This window comes from Chelonia mydas, chromosome 14 (genome assembly GCF_015237465.2).
Source record: "Chelonia mydas isolate rCheMyd1 chromosome 14, rCheMyd1.pri.v2, whole genome shotgun sequence".
NCBI classification, from domain to species: Eukaryota; Metazoa; Chordata; order Testudines; family Cheloniidae; genus Chelonia; species Chelonia mydas.
In genome coordinates, this window is record NC_051254.2 from 33,884,403 (window position 1) to 33,901,758 (window position 17,356).

Here is a 17,356-nt window from a genome sequence, read left to right on the forward strand (position 1 = left end):
AAGGGGTATTTTTCAATAGTGCTGCAAGCACTGGTGGATCACAAGGGACATTTCACCAACATCAACGTGGGATGGCAAGGAAAGGTACATGACGCTTGCATCTTCTGGTCTGTTTCAAAAGCTGCAGGAAGGGACTTTCTTCCCAGACCAGAAAATAACCATTGGGGATGTTGAAATGCCTATAGTTATCCTTGGGGACCCAGCCTACCCCTTAATGCCATGGCTCATGAAGCCGTACACAGGCAGCCTGGACAGTAGTCAGGAGCTGTTCAACTACAGGCTGAGCAAGTGCAGAATGGTGGTAGAATGTGCATTTGGACGTTTAAAAGCGCGCTGGCGCAGTTTACTGACTCAGTTAGACCTCAGCGAAACCAATATTCCCACTGTTATTACTGCTTGCTGTGCGCTCCACAATATCTGTGAGAGTAAGGGGGAGATGTTTATGGTGGGGTGGGAAGTTGAGGCAAATCGTCTGGCCGCTGGTTACATGCAGCCAGACACCAGGGCAGTTAAAGGAACACAGGAGGGCGTGGTGCACATCAGAGAAGCTTTGAAAACCAGTTTCATGACTGGCCAGGCTACGGTGTGACAGTTCTGTTTGTTTCTCCTTGATGAAACCCCCCCACCCCTTGGTTCACTCTACTTCCCTGTAAGCTAACCACCCTCTCCTCCTCCCTTCGATCACCACTTGCAGAGGCAATAAAGTTATTGTTGCTTCACATTCATGCATTCTTTATTAATTCATCACACAAATAGGGGGATAACTGCCACGGTAGCCCAGGAGGGGTGGGGGAGGAGAGAAGGACAAGGCCACACAGCACTTTAAAAGTTTAAAACTTTAAAACTTATTGAATGCCAGCCTTCTGTTGCTTGGGCAATCCTCTGGGGTGGAGTGGCTGGTTGGCCGGAGGTCCCCCAACCACGTTCTTGGGCATCTGGGTGAGGAGGCTATGGAACTTGGGGAAGAGGGCGGTTGGTTATACAGGGGCTGTAGCGGCGGTCTGCGTTCTAGCTGCCTTTCCTGCAGCTCAGCCATATGCTGGAGCATATTAGTTTGATCCTCCAGCAGCCTCAGCATTGAATCCTGCCTCCTCTCACCATGCTGCTGCCACCTTTCAGCTTCAGCCCTCTCTTCAGCCCACCACCTCCCCTCCCAATCATTTTGTGCTTTCCTGCACTCTGACATTTTCTGCCTCCACGCATTTGTCTGTGCTATGTCAGTGTTGGAGGGCAGCATGAACTCAGAGAACATTTCATCACGAGTGCGTTTTTTTCACCTTCTAATCTTCACTAGCCTCTGGGAAGGAGAAGAACTTGTGGTCCTTGAAACACATGCAACTGGTGGTGAAAATAAAGGGACAGTGGTATTTAAAAAGACACATTTTATAGAACAATGGCTACACTCTTTCACGGTAAACCTTGCTGTTAACATTACATACATAGCACACGTGCTTTCGTTACAAGGTCGCATTTTGCCTCCTCCCACCGCGTGGCTACCACCTCAACCCTCCCCCCTCCCCGTGGCTAACAGTGGGGAACATTTCTGTTCAGCCACAGGCAAACAGCCCAGCAGGAAAGGGCACCTCTGAATGTCCTCTTAAGAAAAGCACCCTATTTCAACCAAGTGACCATGAATGATATCACTCTCCTGAGGATAACATGGAGAGATAAAGAACGGATGTTGTTTGAATGCCAGCAAACATACGCTGCAATGTTTTGTTCTACAATGATTCCCGACTATGTGCTACTGGTCTGGAGTGGTAAAGTGTCCTACCATGGTGGACGGAATAAGGCTGCCCTCCCCAGAAACCTTTTGCAAAGGCTTTGGGAGTACATCCAGGAAAGCTGCAAATGCCAGGGCAAATTAATTATTAAACATGCTTGCTTTTAAACCGTATATAGTATTTTAAAAGGTACACTCACCAGAGGTCCCTTCTCCACCTGGCGGGTCCGGGAGGCAGCCTTGGGTGTGTTCGGGGGGTACTGGCTCCAGGTCCAGGATGAGAAACAGTTCCTGGCTATTGGGAAAACAGGTTTCTCCACTTGCTTGCTGTGAGCTATCTACAACCTCCTCATCATCATCTTCCTCGTCCCCAAAACCTGCTTCTGTGTTGCCTCCACCTCCATTGAAGGAGTCAAACAACACGGCTGGGGTAGTAGTGGCTGAACCCAGGCAGGAACGTCTGTGAGGGGAGGGCTCCTGCCTCATACTGAGAATGAGGGGTGATCAGCAGGTTATCTCAAGTGCTTATATACAAATGCACAAAGCCTTGGAAACAAGCAGGGAGAACTGGAGGTCCTGGTGATGTCAAGGAATTATGACGTGATTGGAATAACAGAGACTTGGTGGGATAACTCACATGACTGGAGTACTGTCATGGATGGTTATAAACTGTTCAGGAAGGACAGGCAGGGCAGAAAAGGTGGGGGAGTAGCACTGTACGTAAGGGAGCAGTATGACTGCTCAGAGCTCCGGTACGAAACTGCAGAAAAACCTGAGTGTCTATGGATTAAGTTTAGAAGTGTGAGCAACAAGAATGATGTAGTGGTGGGAGTCTGCTATAGACCACCGGACCAGGGGGATGAGGTGGATGAGGCTTTCTTCCGGCAACTCGCAGAAGCTACTAGATCGCACGCCCTGGTTCTCATCGGTGACTTTAATTTTCCTGATATCTGCTGGGAGAGCAATACAGCGGTGCATAGACAATCCAGGAAGTTTTTGGAAAACGTAGGGGACAATTTCCTGGTGCAAGTGCTAGAGGAGCCAACTACGGGGGGGGGGGGTGGGGGGGTGGGCGGGGGGAGCTTTTCTTGACCTGCTGCTCACAAAATGGGAAGAATTAGTGGGGGAAGCAATAGTGGATGGGAATTTGGGAGGCAGTGACCATGAATTGGTTGAGTTCAGGATCCTGACACAGGGAAGAAAGGTAAGCAGCAGGATACGGATCCTGGACTTCAGGAAAGCAGACTTCGACTCCCTCAGGGAACGGATGGGTAGGATCCCCTGGGGACAAACATGAAGGGGAAAGAGTCCAGGAGAGCTGGCTGTATTTCAGGGAATCCCTGTTGAGGTTACAGGGACAAACCATCCCGATGAGTCGAAAGAATAGTAAATATGGCAGGAGACCAGCTTGGCTTAACGGTGAAATCCTAGCGGATCTTAAACATAAAAAAGAAGCTTACAAGAAGTGGAAGGTTGGACATACGACCAGGGAAGAGTATAAAAATATTGCTCGGGCATGTAGGAATGAAATCAGGAGGGCCAAATCGCACCTGGAGCTGCAGCTAGCAAGAGATGTCAAGAGTAACAAGAAGGGTTTCTTCAGGTATGTTGGCAACAAGAAGAAAGCCAAGGAAAGTGTGGGCCCCTTACTGAATGAGGGAGGCAACCTAGTGACAGAGGATGTGGAAAAAGCTAATGTACTCAATGCTTTTTTTGCCTCTGTCTTCACTAACGAGGACAGCTCCCAGACTGCTGCGCTGGGCATCACAGCATGGGGAGTAGATGGCCAGCCCTCTGTGGAGAAAGAGGTGGTTAGGGACTATTTAGAAAAGCTGGACATGCACAAGTCCATTGGGCCAGACGAGTTGCATCCGAGAGTGCTAAAGGAATTGGCGGATGTGATTGCAGAGCCATTGGCCATTATCTTTGAGAACTCGTGGCAAACGGGGGAAGTCCCAGATGACTGGAAAAAGGCTAATGTAGTGCCAATCTTTAAAAAAGGGAAGAAGGAGGATCCTGGGAACTACAGGCCAGTCAGCCTCACCTCAGTCCCCGGAAAAATCATGGAGCAGGTCCTCAAGGAATCAATCCTGAAGCACTTACACAAGAGGAAAGTGATCAGGAACAGTCAGCATGGATTCACCAAGGGTCGGACATTGGTGAGGCCTCATCTGGAGTACTGTGTCCAGTTTTGGGCCCCACACTACGAGAAGGACATGGATAAATTGGAGAGAGTCCAGCGGAGGGCAAAAAAATGATTAGGGGTCTGGAACACATGACTTATGAGGAGAGGCTGAGGGAACTGGGATTGTTTAGTCTGCAGAAGAGAAGAATGAGGGGGGATTTGATAGCTGCTTTCAACTACCTGAGAGGTGGTTCCAGAGAGGATGGTTCTAGACTATTCTCAGTGGTAGAAGAGGACAGGACAAGGAGTAATGGTCTGAAGTTGCAGTGGGGGAGGTTTAGGTTGGATATTGGGAAAAACTTTTTCACTAGGAGGGTGGTGAAACACTGGAATGCGTTACCTAGGGAGGTGGTAGAATCTCCTTCCTTAGAAGTTTTTAAGGTCAGGCTTGACAAAGCCTTGGCTGGGATGATTTAATTGGGGATTGGTCCTGCTTTGAGCAGGGTGTTGGACTAGATGACCTCCTGAGGTCCCTTCCAACCCTGATATTCTATGATTCTATGATTCTATGAAATGGCATGCAGCTCATCATAGAAGTGGCATGTTTTGGGCTCTGACCCAGAGTGGCCGTTTGCCTCTCTGGTTTTCTGGTAGGCTTGTCTCAGCTCCTTAAGTTTCACACGGCACTGCTTCGGGTCCCTGTTATGGCCTCTGTCCTTCATGCCCTGGGAGATTTTGACAAATGTTTTGGCATTTCAAAAACTGTAACTCAGTTCTGATAGCACGGATTCCTCTCCCCATACAGCGATCAGATCCCGTACCTCCCGTTCGGTCCATGCTGGAGCTCTTTTGCGATTCTGGGACTCCATCATGGTCACCTCTGCTGATGAGCTCTGCATGGTCACCTGCAGCTTTCCACGCTGGCCAAACAGGAAATGAGATTCAAAAGTTTGCGGGCCTTTTCCTGTCATCTGAGTTGAGAGCACTGTCCAGAGCAGTCACAATGGAGCCTAATTGCATCCACAGTACCCCAAATTCGACCCAGGAAGGCTGATTTCAGTGCTAATCCCCTTGCCGGGGGTGGAGTAAGGAAATCGATTTTAAGAGCCCTTTAAGTCGAAAAAAAGGGCTTCGTTGTGTGGACGGGTGCAGGGTTAAATCGATTTAACGCTGCTAAATTTGACCTCAACTTCTAGTGTAGACCAGCGCTAAGGTCTGGCACTGCAAAATCAGGTACACTTATTTTGGTTTATAATTTCTTCTTTTGTAAAATGGGGATAATGATCATGACTCCGGTTGTAGAATGCTTTGAGATCTACTGATGAAAAGCATTGCACAAAAGCTAGGGATTATACTTAATGAGCATTGACAATTAAGCACTGTCTGGTACCTAATTCTGTATGAAATTCTTGTTCTGTTCTCACTTATACGTTAATACGTCATGGATAGGCTTGGCAGCATTTTACTTTTATTATTTATAATTTTGATGGGTACTATCAATGTTTATTTTTAAGCTTTTCTCCACTTTTTATTTATTTCAATGTTTACAGTTGTGCAAAATTATGGGGGTGGGGAGTGGGAGACTGTCAGACAAATAATAGTTGACATGGAGATTCAAAAAGTGAAAGCTCTATAAACCATTAAAACACAAATTGTCAACATCACGTGTTAAACTATAGAAAGTAAATATCCTTAATTCAATAGATCATACCTGTTTTCACTATTCATTCACTAATCCATTTGTAAGCCGAATTCAAAAGTCTAAATCACTGGATTTTGACTCTAATAAGTTCTCCGGCAGTATTTTTCTTACTTTGCCTATCAGTAAATTTTTAGTATTATCGATGGAAATACATTTTCATCTGTGTGTGTGTGTGTGTGCGTGTGGTGAAATTGACATTTACCAACATTCACCAGTACAAATCTAATCCTTCCAAGCCTAATCATGACATCTGTTCCTTGGTTGTTAGAGTTTGATCCTGGGCAAAATGTAAAATCAGTTTTAACGTTCGATACAAAGGGGGAGATTGTCAAAGGGTTTTCAGTGGGAGTTGGGCCACAGAATTTCCCTCTTTGTCTCTGAAAATCTTCACCAAAGACAAAAATCATGGTCCTGGACTCAGAAGAAGACACATAAATATCCCCAGTGTTCCAAAGATGTGTGTTGGGAAGGGTAGCTGAGTTTTGAAATGAGTTGGAGAATGGAAAGTGAGGGAGGATCTAGGAGAAAAGATTAGGAGTTCAAGTTTGGCCATGTTGTGCTGGAATTAGAGATTATGATTCTCTGCCTTGGAATTTACCAATGTAAAATGTTCATCATAGAGCCTTTGAGGAACAAAGACAAGTCCTACCTGCCGCAGAGCACAGCAGAGATTCATGAAGGAGAAAATAGCAGAGGCCAAGACTGATCCATTTACCTTAATACTAGAAGAAAGGAAATTTTCAGGGAAACTGGGATATTTTTCTTCCTATTCTTCTTCATGCTAAATTCCATAGAATTGTTAAAATGGGATTTGCATATCAGTGATTCTCCATAGTGTGAGTCAAGATCATCCCTTAAAAATGGACATCCAAAATCAAAGGAAATTCTACATGCCATGTGTCCATAACCTAATGAAGTTCAATGGGTATTGGGTACCAAACTCTCTTAGCCCCCTTTGAAAATCCCAGCTAACAGCATGGAGGGACTTTTGACAAGGAATAGCACTGGCTGAAGATTGAATGAACAATTAGTAGATCAAAAGTGCTATCAACGTTTCAAATGTCAATGGGAAAAATGATGAAATGATCATGATCCCCTTCCCTTCCCTTGCCCTGTTTCTTGACAAACTCTAGTTGTAAGTCGTAGCTGATTGAGGCTTAGGGAGATAGGGGAGGTGGTAATAATTATTCAGGCACTAGGATTCTGACTTGAACATTCAAGGAACATCCAATAATGCATTTTAATTGTTTAACTCCATGAGCATCTCTTGTGACCTACAGAATTCAAGACTGGGGTAGAGATGGAAAACTGATTCAGTGTGTTGGTTTTCACCCTCTGAGTCCTGGATTTCCATGTTGCTGCTATTTGCATACAGAAGGAAGCGTCCACTCCCATGGATGATGAGATTGTTTCTCATCAGGAGGACTGAAAAGAACAGAATTCAATACAAAGTATCCTTTGTTTCTCCAGATGTTAGAAAATCTGTGGACCAAATGAATTTGGTCACTGTGTGGGGTGGGGTAAAATTTTCAACAGCAGCTAAGGGCCAGATTTTTAAAGGTATTTAGGCACCTCGTGGGATTTTCAAAAGTATCTAGGTGGCTTAAACCCACTCAAATCCACTAGTACCTCAGGAGGATGTTAAACAGAAGCTACTAAAGTTAGACATTTTTAAATCAGCAGATCCAGATAACCCGCATCCAGGAGCTTTAAAAATGCTAGCTGAGGAGCTCACTGGGCCTTTACTGTTGAAACACTGGAAGAAAGCTAATGCTGTGCCAATATTGAAAACGGGTAAATGGGAGGACCAAGGTAATTATAGGCCTGTCAGCCTGATAGGCCTATCAGGCAAGAGAATGGAGTGGCTGATTGTGAGGTTATTGACATAAGCTGGGACCATATAGATCATTGTTGCAACCAAAGTCCTGTAGTGGCACCAAATCTTGTATAAAGGGAGTCAAATAAGGTGTCAAAGACAAGGTTATGGTTTGCTGGTTATGATTGTGCTGTCTATTTGTGTGTATTATTTTTGTAGTTAAGTTATGAATATTGGCTCTATACTGTCTGTATTTCAAACTTATGCTATGCTTCTCCGTGACACCCCAGACAAGTTGGTGTCAGCTCTGCCTAGCCTGCTTGATGGCCCATTAAGGACCATCAGCTATACAATTGACCCATTGAGAGAAGGCAGACACTCCTTGTGACTCAGCAAGGTATGCAAGGACCTGCCTATGGACAGAACTCTGAGGTTTTTCCAGGCCACGTGTTGGACAGCTTGTCTTTGGCAGAAAGAAAGAGAGACCACATGGCAAGAGACTATAAAAACTTGCTGCAGCTCCTCCATCTTGTCTTCAGTCCTGCTTCATACCTCTGGAGGGACTTTGCTACACTGAAGCTTTGAACCAAGGACTGAAAGACCCATCCCAGCTGTGGATGTCCTCCAGAGACTTGATTTGAACCTGCAGTTTATTCTCTCACTGCTGCAAGCCTGAACCAAGAACTTTGCCATCACTGTATGCCATTGATTCCATTGAACCAATTCTAGCTCTCATCTATATCTTTTCTTTTTATGGATAAACCTTTAGATTTTAGATTCTAAAGGATTGGCAACAGCGTGATTTGTGGGTAAGATCTGTTTTGTATATTGACCTGGGTCTGGGGCTTGGTCCTTTGGGATCGAGAGAATCTTTTTTCTTTTACTGGGGTATTGGTTTTCATCACCATTTGTCCTCATAACATGTGGCACTGGTGGTGATGCTGGGAAACTGGGGTGTCTAAGGGAATTGCTTGTGTGACTTGTGATTAGTCAGTGGGGTATAAGCAAAGTCTTCTCTGTCTGTCTGGTTTGGTTTGCCTTGGTGTGCACAGAAACCCCAGCCTTGGGCTGTAACTGCCCTGCTTGAAGCAATTTGTCCGGAATGGGCACTCTCCGTTGGGTCCCGCCAGAACCAGCATCGTTACACTGATAAGGGACTCAATTAATAAAGAAATAAAGTAATATAATTAATGTCATTTAACATGGGTTTATGGTAAATAGATCCTGTCAAACTAACTTGGTATCATTTTTGATGACATTACAATTGTGATTGATAAAGGCAATAGTGTTGATATAATAGACTTCTCTATGGCATTTGACTTGGTACTGCCTAACGTTTTGACTAAACAACTAGAAGGATACAAAAATAACTTGGCACACAATACATGGACTAAAAGCTGGCTAACTATTAGGCCTCAAAATGTAATTGTAAAAGGGAATTGTCATGGAACAAGTATGTTTCCAATGGGGTCCAAGAGGGTTCTGTTCATATCCTAACGCTATTTAACATTTTTAATGATATGGAAGATGACATAAACTCATCACTGATAAAGTATGCAAATGACACAAAAATGAGGAAGTAGTTAATAATGAAGAGGACAGGGTTACAGAGCGATCTGGATCTCTTGGTAAGCTGGGCTCAAGCAAACAATATGATTTTACTATGGCTAAATGTGAATGTATACATCTAGGAACAAAGCATGTAGGACATACTTGCCGGATGGGGAACTCTATTGTGGGAAACAGTGATTCTGAAAAAGATTTGGAGGTCATGGTGGATAAATCAGCTGAACATGAGCTCCCAGTGTGATGCTGTGCCAAAAGGACTAATGCAATTCTTGGATGCATAAACAGGAAAAAGTCTATGTCCAGTTCTCGTGTCAACAGTTCAAAAAGGATGTTGATCAATTGGAGAGGGTTCAGAGAAGAGCCATGAGAATGATTAAAAGTTTAGGAAGCACACCTTATAGTGATAGACTCAAGGAACTCAATCTATTTAGCTTAACAAAAAGAAGGTTAATAAATTCCTTCATGGTCTCTTCAGTCTAGCATAGAAAGGGACAACAGCATACAATGACTGGAACTTTAAGATACTCAAAATCAGACTGGAAATATGGCGTACAGTGAGAGTAATTAACTTTTGGAGCAATTTACTAACGGTCAGGGTGGATTCTCCATCACTGAGAATTTTTCAATCAAGATTGGATGTTTTTTTTCTAAAAGATCTGCTCTACAAATTATTTTGCAGAAGATCTATGTCCTGTGTTATACAGAAGGTCAGATGATCACAATGGTCCCTTCTGACTTTGGAATCTATGCATCAATGAAATCAATGAGTTTAGGTGCCATGGTGTTTTTGAAAATCCCTCTACATGCCTACATACCATTTAAAATCTGGCCCTGGGTGACTTGAGAGCCTAAAACCAATTTTCAAAAGAGCTTTAATCTTTCAGAGCCAGATTTTCAAAAGTATGAAGATGTCTAAAGCTTCAGATAGATGCTCAGTGGGATTTTCAAAAACACCTAACCAGATTAGGTGCCTAACTTGCTTAAGCATTTTTGTCAGTCTGCACCGTTGGCATCTAAATACTTTTGAAACTCCAGCTCTTAGGCTCCTAAGCAACTTACATGATTTTGTAATGGGATTTAGACTTCTATATCATTTAGGCACTGTCATAAATATAAAGGGAAGGGTGAGCACCTTTCTGTATACAGTGCTATAAAATCCCTCCTGGCCAGAGGCAAAACCTTTTCACCTGTAAAGGGCTAAGAAGCTAGGATAACCTTGCTGGCATCTGACCAAAATGACCAATGAGGAGACATGATACTTTCAAAGCTGGAGGGGGAGGAACAAAGGGTCTGTCTGTCTGTGTGATGCTTTTGCTGGGAACAGATCAGGAATGCAGCTCAGAACTCCTGTAAAAAGTTAGTCAGTAATCTAGCTAGAAATGCATTAGATTTCCTTTTGTTTAATGGCGGGTAAAATAGTTTGTTCTGAATGGAATGTATATTCCTGTTTTTGTGTCTTTTTGTAACTTAAGGTTTTGCCTTGAGGGATTCTCTATGTTTTGAATCTGATTACCCTGTAAGGTATTTACCATCCTGATTTTACAGAGGTGATTCTTTTACCTTTTCTTTCATTAAAATTCTTCTTTTAAGAATCTGATTGCTTTTTCATTGTTCTTAAGATCCAAGGGTTTCGGTCTGTGTTCACCTGTACAAATTGCGGAGGATTTTTATCAAGCCTTCCCCAGGAAAGGGGGTATAGGGCTTGGGGCGATATTTTGGGGGAAGACATCTCCAAGTGGGCTCTTTCTCTGTTCATTGTGTAACACACTTGGTGGTGGCAGCGTAGGGTTCAAGGACAAGGCAAAGTTTGTACCTTGGGGAAGTTTTTAACCTAAGCTGGTAAGAATAAGCTTAGGGGGTCTTTCATGCAGGTCCCCACATCTGTACACTAGAGTTCAGAGTGGGGAAGGAACCTTGACACTCACCCTTGAAAACTGTACCTGTGATGTCTAACAATCCATGTAACAAAGCTTCTCCTGAATTATGGTCTCTTGTATCTTGACAGATGGAGCCTGTGACCGGAATAGAGAAGGAAAACCAGTCCAGGATACAGGAATTTATCCTGCTGGGCTTCCGCAGTAGTCAATATTTGCAGATCTCTCTTTTTGTGGTGTTTACCGTGACATATGTCCTGACAGTTGCAGGAAATGTTGCCATTGTAGTCCTAGTGAGGGCCAGCCATCAACTCCGCACCACCGTGTACTTCTTCCTTTGCTACCTCTCCTTGCTGGAGATATGATACACCACAGCCTGCGTTCCCAAGACCATTGCGATTTTCCTGGGGAAAAGTAGAACCATCCCCTTTAGTAGCTGCATCCTGCAGATGTACTTCATTTTCTCCCTGGGCTGCACAGAATATTTCCTCTTCTCTGCCATGGCCTATGACTGCTATCTGACTATTTGCTACCCATTACTCTATAGCACCATCATGGACAGCACCTCTTGTCTGCTCAGCTGGCCCTTGGCTCCTCGGTGTATAGTTTCCTGGCTATTTCTATCCCAGAATCTCTGATAGTTAGGATGTCCTTCTGTGGCACTAATGTCATTACTCGTTTCTTCTGCAGCATAGATTCCTTAATCATTCTCTCCTGCACAGACACCTATGTGATTGAGATGGCAGCTTTTATCATCTCGATCATCGTCATCCTGGGATTATGTTCAATAACTCTGGTCTCCTACATTTACACCCTCTCCACCATACTGAGCATCCGTCAGCCCAAGGCCAGCAAAAGGCCTTTTCCACTTGCTCTGCCCATCTCACTCTTGTGATTATATGGTACAGCTCCACCATCTTCCTGTATGTCAGGCCTTCCAGACAGAATGCCTTGGACATGAACAAGACTGTCAACACTTTGAATACTATTGTAACTCCGCTGTTAAACCTCTTCATTGACAGTCTGAGAAACAAAGAGGTGAAAGTGGCTTTACGGAAGGTTATTCAGTGGGACATGAAGTTGTTTTTGAATGGCTTAGATGTTACTGGGTCTGATTCTCAGCCTGTGCTCATGTTCCCTTTGGTAGTAACTGTCCTTGTTGCTGTTCTTTTAATCCTGGTTCCAATTTTACATTTACAACTTTTGTATTTGGGTAAAATGTTCAGAAGTGCCTGAGGGCCAGATTTGCAAAGGAATTTAGGCACCTAAAGATTCAGATAGGCCCCTAAATACCATTAAAGATGTGGCTTCTAGGAGCCTAATTTTTATTAAAAATCTACCAGACATGAGCTCCTAAGGGGCATATTTTCGAAGATATTTAGGTGTCTAAAGATGCAGATAGTTGTTTAGTGGGTTTTTCCAAAGCACTTCAGCAGATGAGGCACCAAATCCCATTGATTTCAGTGGTAGCTACAAATACTTTTGAAAATCTGTCCCTTAAAATCTCTCGAGAGGTCTCATCAACAGCCCATTGGCATCAATGATCATCTTTCAACTGAATTAAATGGCCTTTAGATCAGGCCCTATGTGGACATTACTTTTAGCAATTCACATTTAGGCCCCCATCCTGAGATCGTTACTCAGCTGCTAAATTATATTATTTTGAGTCGTCCAGTTGACTCTAATGGGACTACTCACACTAGCAACGAAAGCTTGTGCATAAAGCGTGTGCAGGATCAAGAAGTTAGTGACACTGAATCTGCACTCAGAAGTTTGTTCTAAGTTTAAATTTGTAGCAACTCCAGAGTTTTCATTATCTGTGATGTATGACTGGTTGGCCAGCTCACACGACATTGTGTCTTTTCCCTGATTCAATATCTGAAGAATTATTAAACAGCAGACTAAAGAACAACATGCAGGAAATACAGAATGATCAACAACGAAGGTGGATTTTTTTTTTTTAATTAGTGAAGAATTTCAAAAAATCAAACTTATTTCCCTTTTTAAGGGTTCTAAGTTTGGGGGTCTTACATGTTGGTAAATGGAAACAAGTCAATAACATTTTTTATAAAGTTTTCCATTTAAATGTTGTCAAAAATTGAAATAAAAATTTAATTAAAAGAAGAAAAGAAAAATTCACTAAATCAACAGTTCTTTACAAAAAATGTTCATTTTTGAAAATGGTCATTTTTCAACAAAAAGGAATTACAAAGGAGGGAGAAAGAAGTTCAATTAATGGTGATCAATATGTTTTCACAGAAAGTGTTTTTTATCAAATGAACTTGATTTAACTGTGACATTTCTGATTGATGAAGGCAATGGTGTTGATGTAATAGACTTGGATTTTTCTAAAGGTTTGATTCAGGGTAACATCACACTATTTAAAAAAAATGACACTACACAAAAACAACAGTAAATTGATTAAAAACTGGCTAACTGATAGTTCTCAAAACATAACTGTTCACAGAATCATAGAATATCAGAGTTGGAAGGGACCTCTGGAGGTCATCTAGTCCAACACCCTGCCCAGAGCAGGACCAATCCCCAACTAAATCATCCCAGCCAGGGCTTTGTCAAGCTTGACCTTAAAAACTTCTAAGGAAGGGGATTCCACCACCTCCCGAGGTAACACATTCCAGTGTTTCACCACCCTCCTAGTGAAAAAGTTTTTCCTAATATCCAACCTAAACCTCCCCCACTGCAACTTGAGACCATTATTCCTTGTTCTGTCATCAGCTACCACTGAGAACAGTCTAGATCCATGCTCTTTGGATCCACCTTTCAGGTAGCTAAAAGCAACTATCAAATCCCCCCTCATTCTTCTCTTCCGTAGACTAAACAATCCCAGTTCCCTCAGCCTCTCCTCATAAGTCATGTGTTCCAGACCCCAAATCATTTTTGTTGCCCTTCGCTGGACTCTCTCCAATTTATCCACGTCCTTCTTGTAGTGTGGGGCCCAAAACTGGACACAGTACTCCAGATGTCACCAATGTCGAATAGAGGGGAACGACCACGTCCCTCGATCTGCTGGCAATGCCCCTACTTATACCCCCCAAAATGCCATTGGCCTTCTTGGCAACAAGGGCACACTGTTGACTCATATCCAGCTTCTCATCCACTGTCACCCCTAGGTCCTTCTCTGCAGAACTGCTGCCTAGCCATTCGGTCCCTAGTCTGTAGCGGTGTATTGGATTCTTCCGTCCTAAGTGCAGAACTCTGCACTTGTCCTTGTTGAACCTCATCAGATTTCTTTTGGCCCAATCCTTCATTTGTCTAGATCCCTCTGTATCCTATCCCTACCCTCCAGCGTATCTACCACTCCTCCCAGTTTAGTGTCATCATCTGTTGATGGGAACTGTTGATTTTAATGGGTGATAGACACCTAGATGCTTTTGAGAATCCCACTAGGTTCCTAAATACCTTTACATATCTTGGCCTTGATGTCTGACTTATTTGTATTTTTGTATATTTGTATCTAGACCAGTCTTATCATCAAAGTGTAAATAAACTTTAACTTTTACCTTTGTATCCCCCTACCTTTTGGAAAGTGTTTTACTTATTAAGGCTGGGGATTTCAAAGGAGTGTAAAGACATAGGCTGGGTTTACCAAAGTATCCTGAGAGAGTTTCAATAGAATTTTTGCACCTATGTCCCTTTGGCATCTTTGGAAGACCCAGCCCTAATTAGAGCCGGTTGGAATTTTCATTGTAGAGGAAATTTCAATAGTTTGATATTAGTTTTTATCCCAAATCTGGATGAAAATTTAAAACATGCTGATACAGACTAATACGGCTACCACTCTGAAACTTGTATTTAGCTGTGACACCTTTTCCAAACCTGAAGGAGAGCTCTCTGTAAGCTTGGAAATTTGTCTCTCCCAACAACAGAAATTGGGCCAATGCAAGCTATTACTTCACCCATTGCTCGGAAAACTCCATCAAAGAGATGACATACGGGCACGCCCAATAAATGAGAAAACACTGACAACACTGTCTACCCAAACATTCAACATCTCCCCAGGCAGAGGAACCAGAATGGAGATGGGGTGGGCAGGGGGCCATGGCCCCATCGCTTTTAAAAGTGGGAGAGCTATGTTCTCCCACTTTTTACTGGCCTTAAGGGTGAGCGATGGTGGGGAGGGGGCAGAGAGGAGCAAGCATGGGGAAGGGCCTTGGGGGGAAGAGGCCGTGTGGGGGTGGGGCCTTGGTTCAGGTGTCGGTGCCCCCCGCCCCCACTTCTAAGGAGCTTCCGGTGCTCCTGTGCCCAGGCACTCCCACTTCATAAAGAAACAAATCAATCCACCAGTAAAAAAAAAACAAAAACAAAAAATAGCCTAAAATAAAATTTAAAAAATCTGAGAAAGAAGCAAGAACCAAACTGCACTGATACCACAATCATATTTTTTACCCTGAGGGGAAGAACAAAAAAAAGAATGGAGTCCCTGGCTCCTTAGGGTCTACTAGGGGCTTTGCTATGGCTCCTGATTTTATGTGGAAGGCGCTCAGATAGCATGGTGATGGGTACAGTGTGGAATTCTACGATAGATAATAGATTAGACTCGATAGAATGAGCTCCTGCAAGTCCTTCATACATGGGATTATGGTTGGCACCTCACACAGGGTAGGACTCTGCACTTAAATAGGTCCCCTGTCTCTTCGTTGTGTGCTAAAATTAAGACTTCCAGACCCACCAGCCATGCCGCCGCCCTCCCAAACATCACTTCCAGACTCCCTATACAGCAAAAGACTTGTTTCATGCAGCAGGGCCTGTAGGTGAAAGGCAACAAAAGTCAAAGGCCCCAGACTTCAGTCTTGATTTCTCTGAGTGATTTCTCTTCTTTCTTCAGCAAAGTAACATTCACCTTTCTCAGGTAGGACAGCTGCCATGAACAAAGAGCGATAGACGGCTATTGAGCAAGCCCAGACTTCTGAAGTCACCATGTCAATATTTACCCAGACAGCAAAACGCAGAGTTCATGATCTGATGCTGCCATATCCCACTCTGTCACACCAGCAAACAGAAACCCAAAAGCCATCATACCCCAAGCAAACTTTTGACTCCCAAAAAGGAGAAGAACCAGAGACTCCATAAAGTCCACTGGCTACTTTCTAATGGCTACTGATTTTATGTGGAAGGTACTCAGATAACATGGTGAGGGGTGGCAGTATAAAAGCATGAGACAGATAGATAGATTTTCATCTTACTTATACCAGTATAAACCGAGAAGAACTCCACTGTCTTAGTGGAGTTAGTGTGGATTTACCACTGTACATACAGTATTTTGCATTAAAAAAATCACACACCATATTCTTATGGGGACAATAATGTCATCAGTTGATTGTATTTGAAAAAAAACACAGATAAAACCATGTTCATCAGAGAAATGCAGACATTTTATTCTAGTTGAATAACCTTCACCCAGTCAGTTTCCTCAGGGAAGCTTTGATTTCCTTGTTCCTTATGCTGTAGATGATCGGATTCATCACTGGTGGCAGCACGGAATAGAGAACAGCCACCACGAGATCCAGAGCTGACGGAGAACTGGAGATGGGTTTCATGTGGGCAAAGACAGCAGTGGCAACAAACATGGAAATTACAATGAGGTGAGGAAGGCATGTGGAGAAGGTTTTATGTCGGCCCTGCTCAGAGGGGATTCTCAATACCTTGGTCAAGATCTGAACATATGTCACAATTATAAAAACAAAGCAAATTAGGGCTAAACACACACCAAATCCAATAACCCCAAATTCATTGAAGTACGAGTTAGAGCAGGCAAGCTTGAGTAGCTGGGGGATTTCACAGAAGAACTGATCCACCATGTTGCCTCCACAGAAGGTGATCGAAAACGTGTTCCCAGTATGCAATGAAGCATAGAGAATTACACTGATCCAGGCACTGGCTGCCATTTGGACACAAGCTCTCCTATTCATTATAGTCTCATAGTGCAGTGGTTTGCAGATGGCAATGTATCGATCGTACGCCATGATGGTGAGTAAGGCAAATTCAGCTACAGCAAAGAAGACGAGGAAAAAGACTTGGGCGACACATCCAGAATAGGAAATGGACCTGGTGCTCATAAGGGAATTGGCCATAGATTTGGGGATTGTGACAGAGATGGAGCCGAGGTCTAGGATGGACAAACTCATCAGGAAGAAGTACATGGGGGTGTGAAGGTAGTGGTCAAGAGCTATGGCTATGATGATGAGAAGATTTCCTGTCAGGGCTGCCAGGTAAAGCACTAGAAACACCATGAAGTGCAAAATCTGCAGCTCTCGAACATCAGAGAATCCCAGGAGAAGGAACTCAGTTACGGTGGTTCGGTTGGACATTTTCCTTCTTAGTTCATCGTGTGATGACTGTGGAGGGAAGGACAAGAGCAATGGTCAGGGGTATAGTGAGAGAGGGAATGACTCTGATTCCCCTCTCCATGATATCTCATGATGTGAATGTCAAAGGTGCACAGCACTTGTCACTTCCATTGACTGGAGTAGTGAGGGCTCCTCACCGCTCACAACCAGAGCACTACTCTGGTGCGTTATCACAGGAG

General features: G+C 43.6%; 1 protein-coding gene and 1 pseudogene across 1 annotated transcript; one reads left to right on the forward strand and one right to left on the reverse strand.

The window, feature by feature from the left end:
- Positions 1-10,940: 10,940 nt before the first annotated feature.
- On the forward strand, positions 10,941-12,045 carry LOC119567664 (annotated as a pseudogene).
- A 4,086-nt stretch (positions 12,046-16,131) lies between these two features.
- LOC119567796 (olfactory receptor 14A16-like) lies at positions 16,132-17,138 on the reverse strand. Its single transcript, XM_037915134.1, has one exon. The coding sequence runs from the start codon at positions 17,136-17,138 to the stop codon at positions 16,224-16,226; it is 915 nt and encodes a 304-aa protein (XP_037771062.1). The 3' UTR covers positions 16,132-16,223.
- Between the last annotated feature and the right edge of the window lie 218 nt (positions 17,139-17,356).

What these genes read in the sequence shown, in the direction of transcription:
- LOC119567796 (XM_037915134.1), bottom strand. Translation starts at nt 17,138, where the DNA reads ATGTCCAACCGAACCACCGTAACTGAGTTCCTTCTCCTGGGATTCTCT.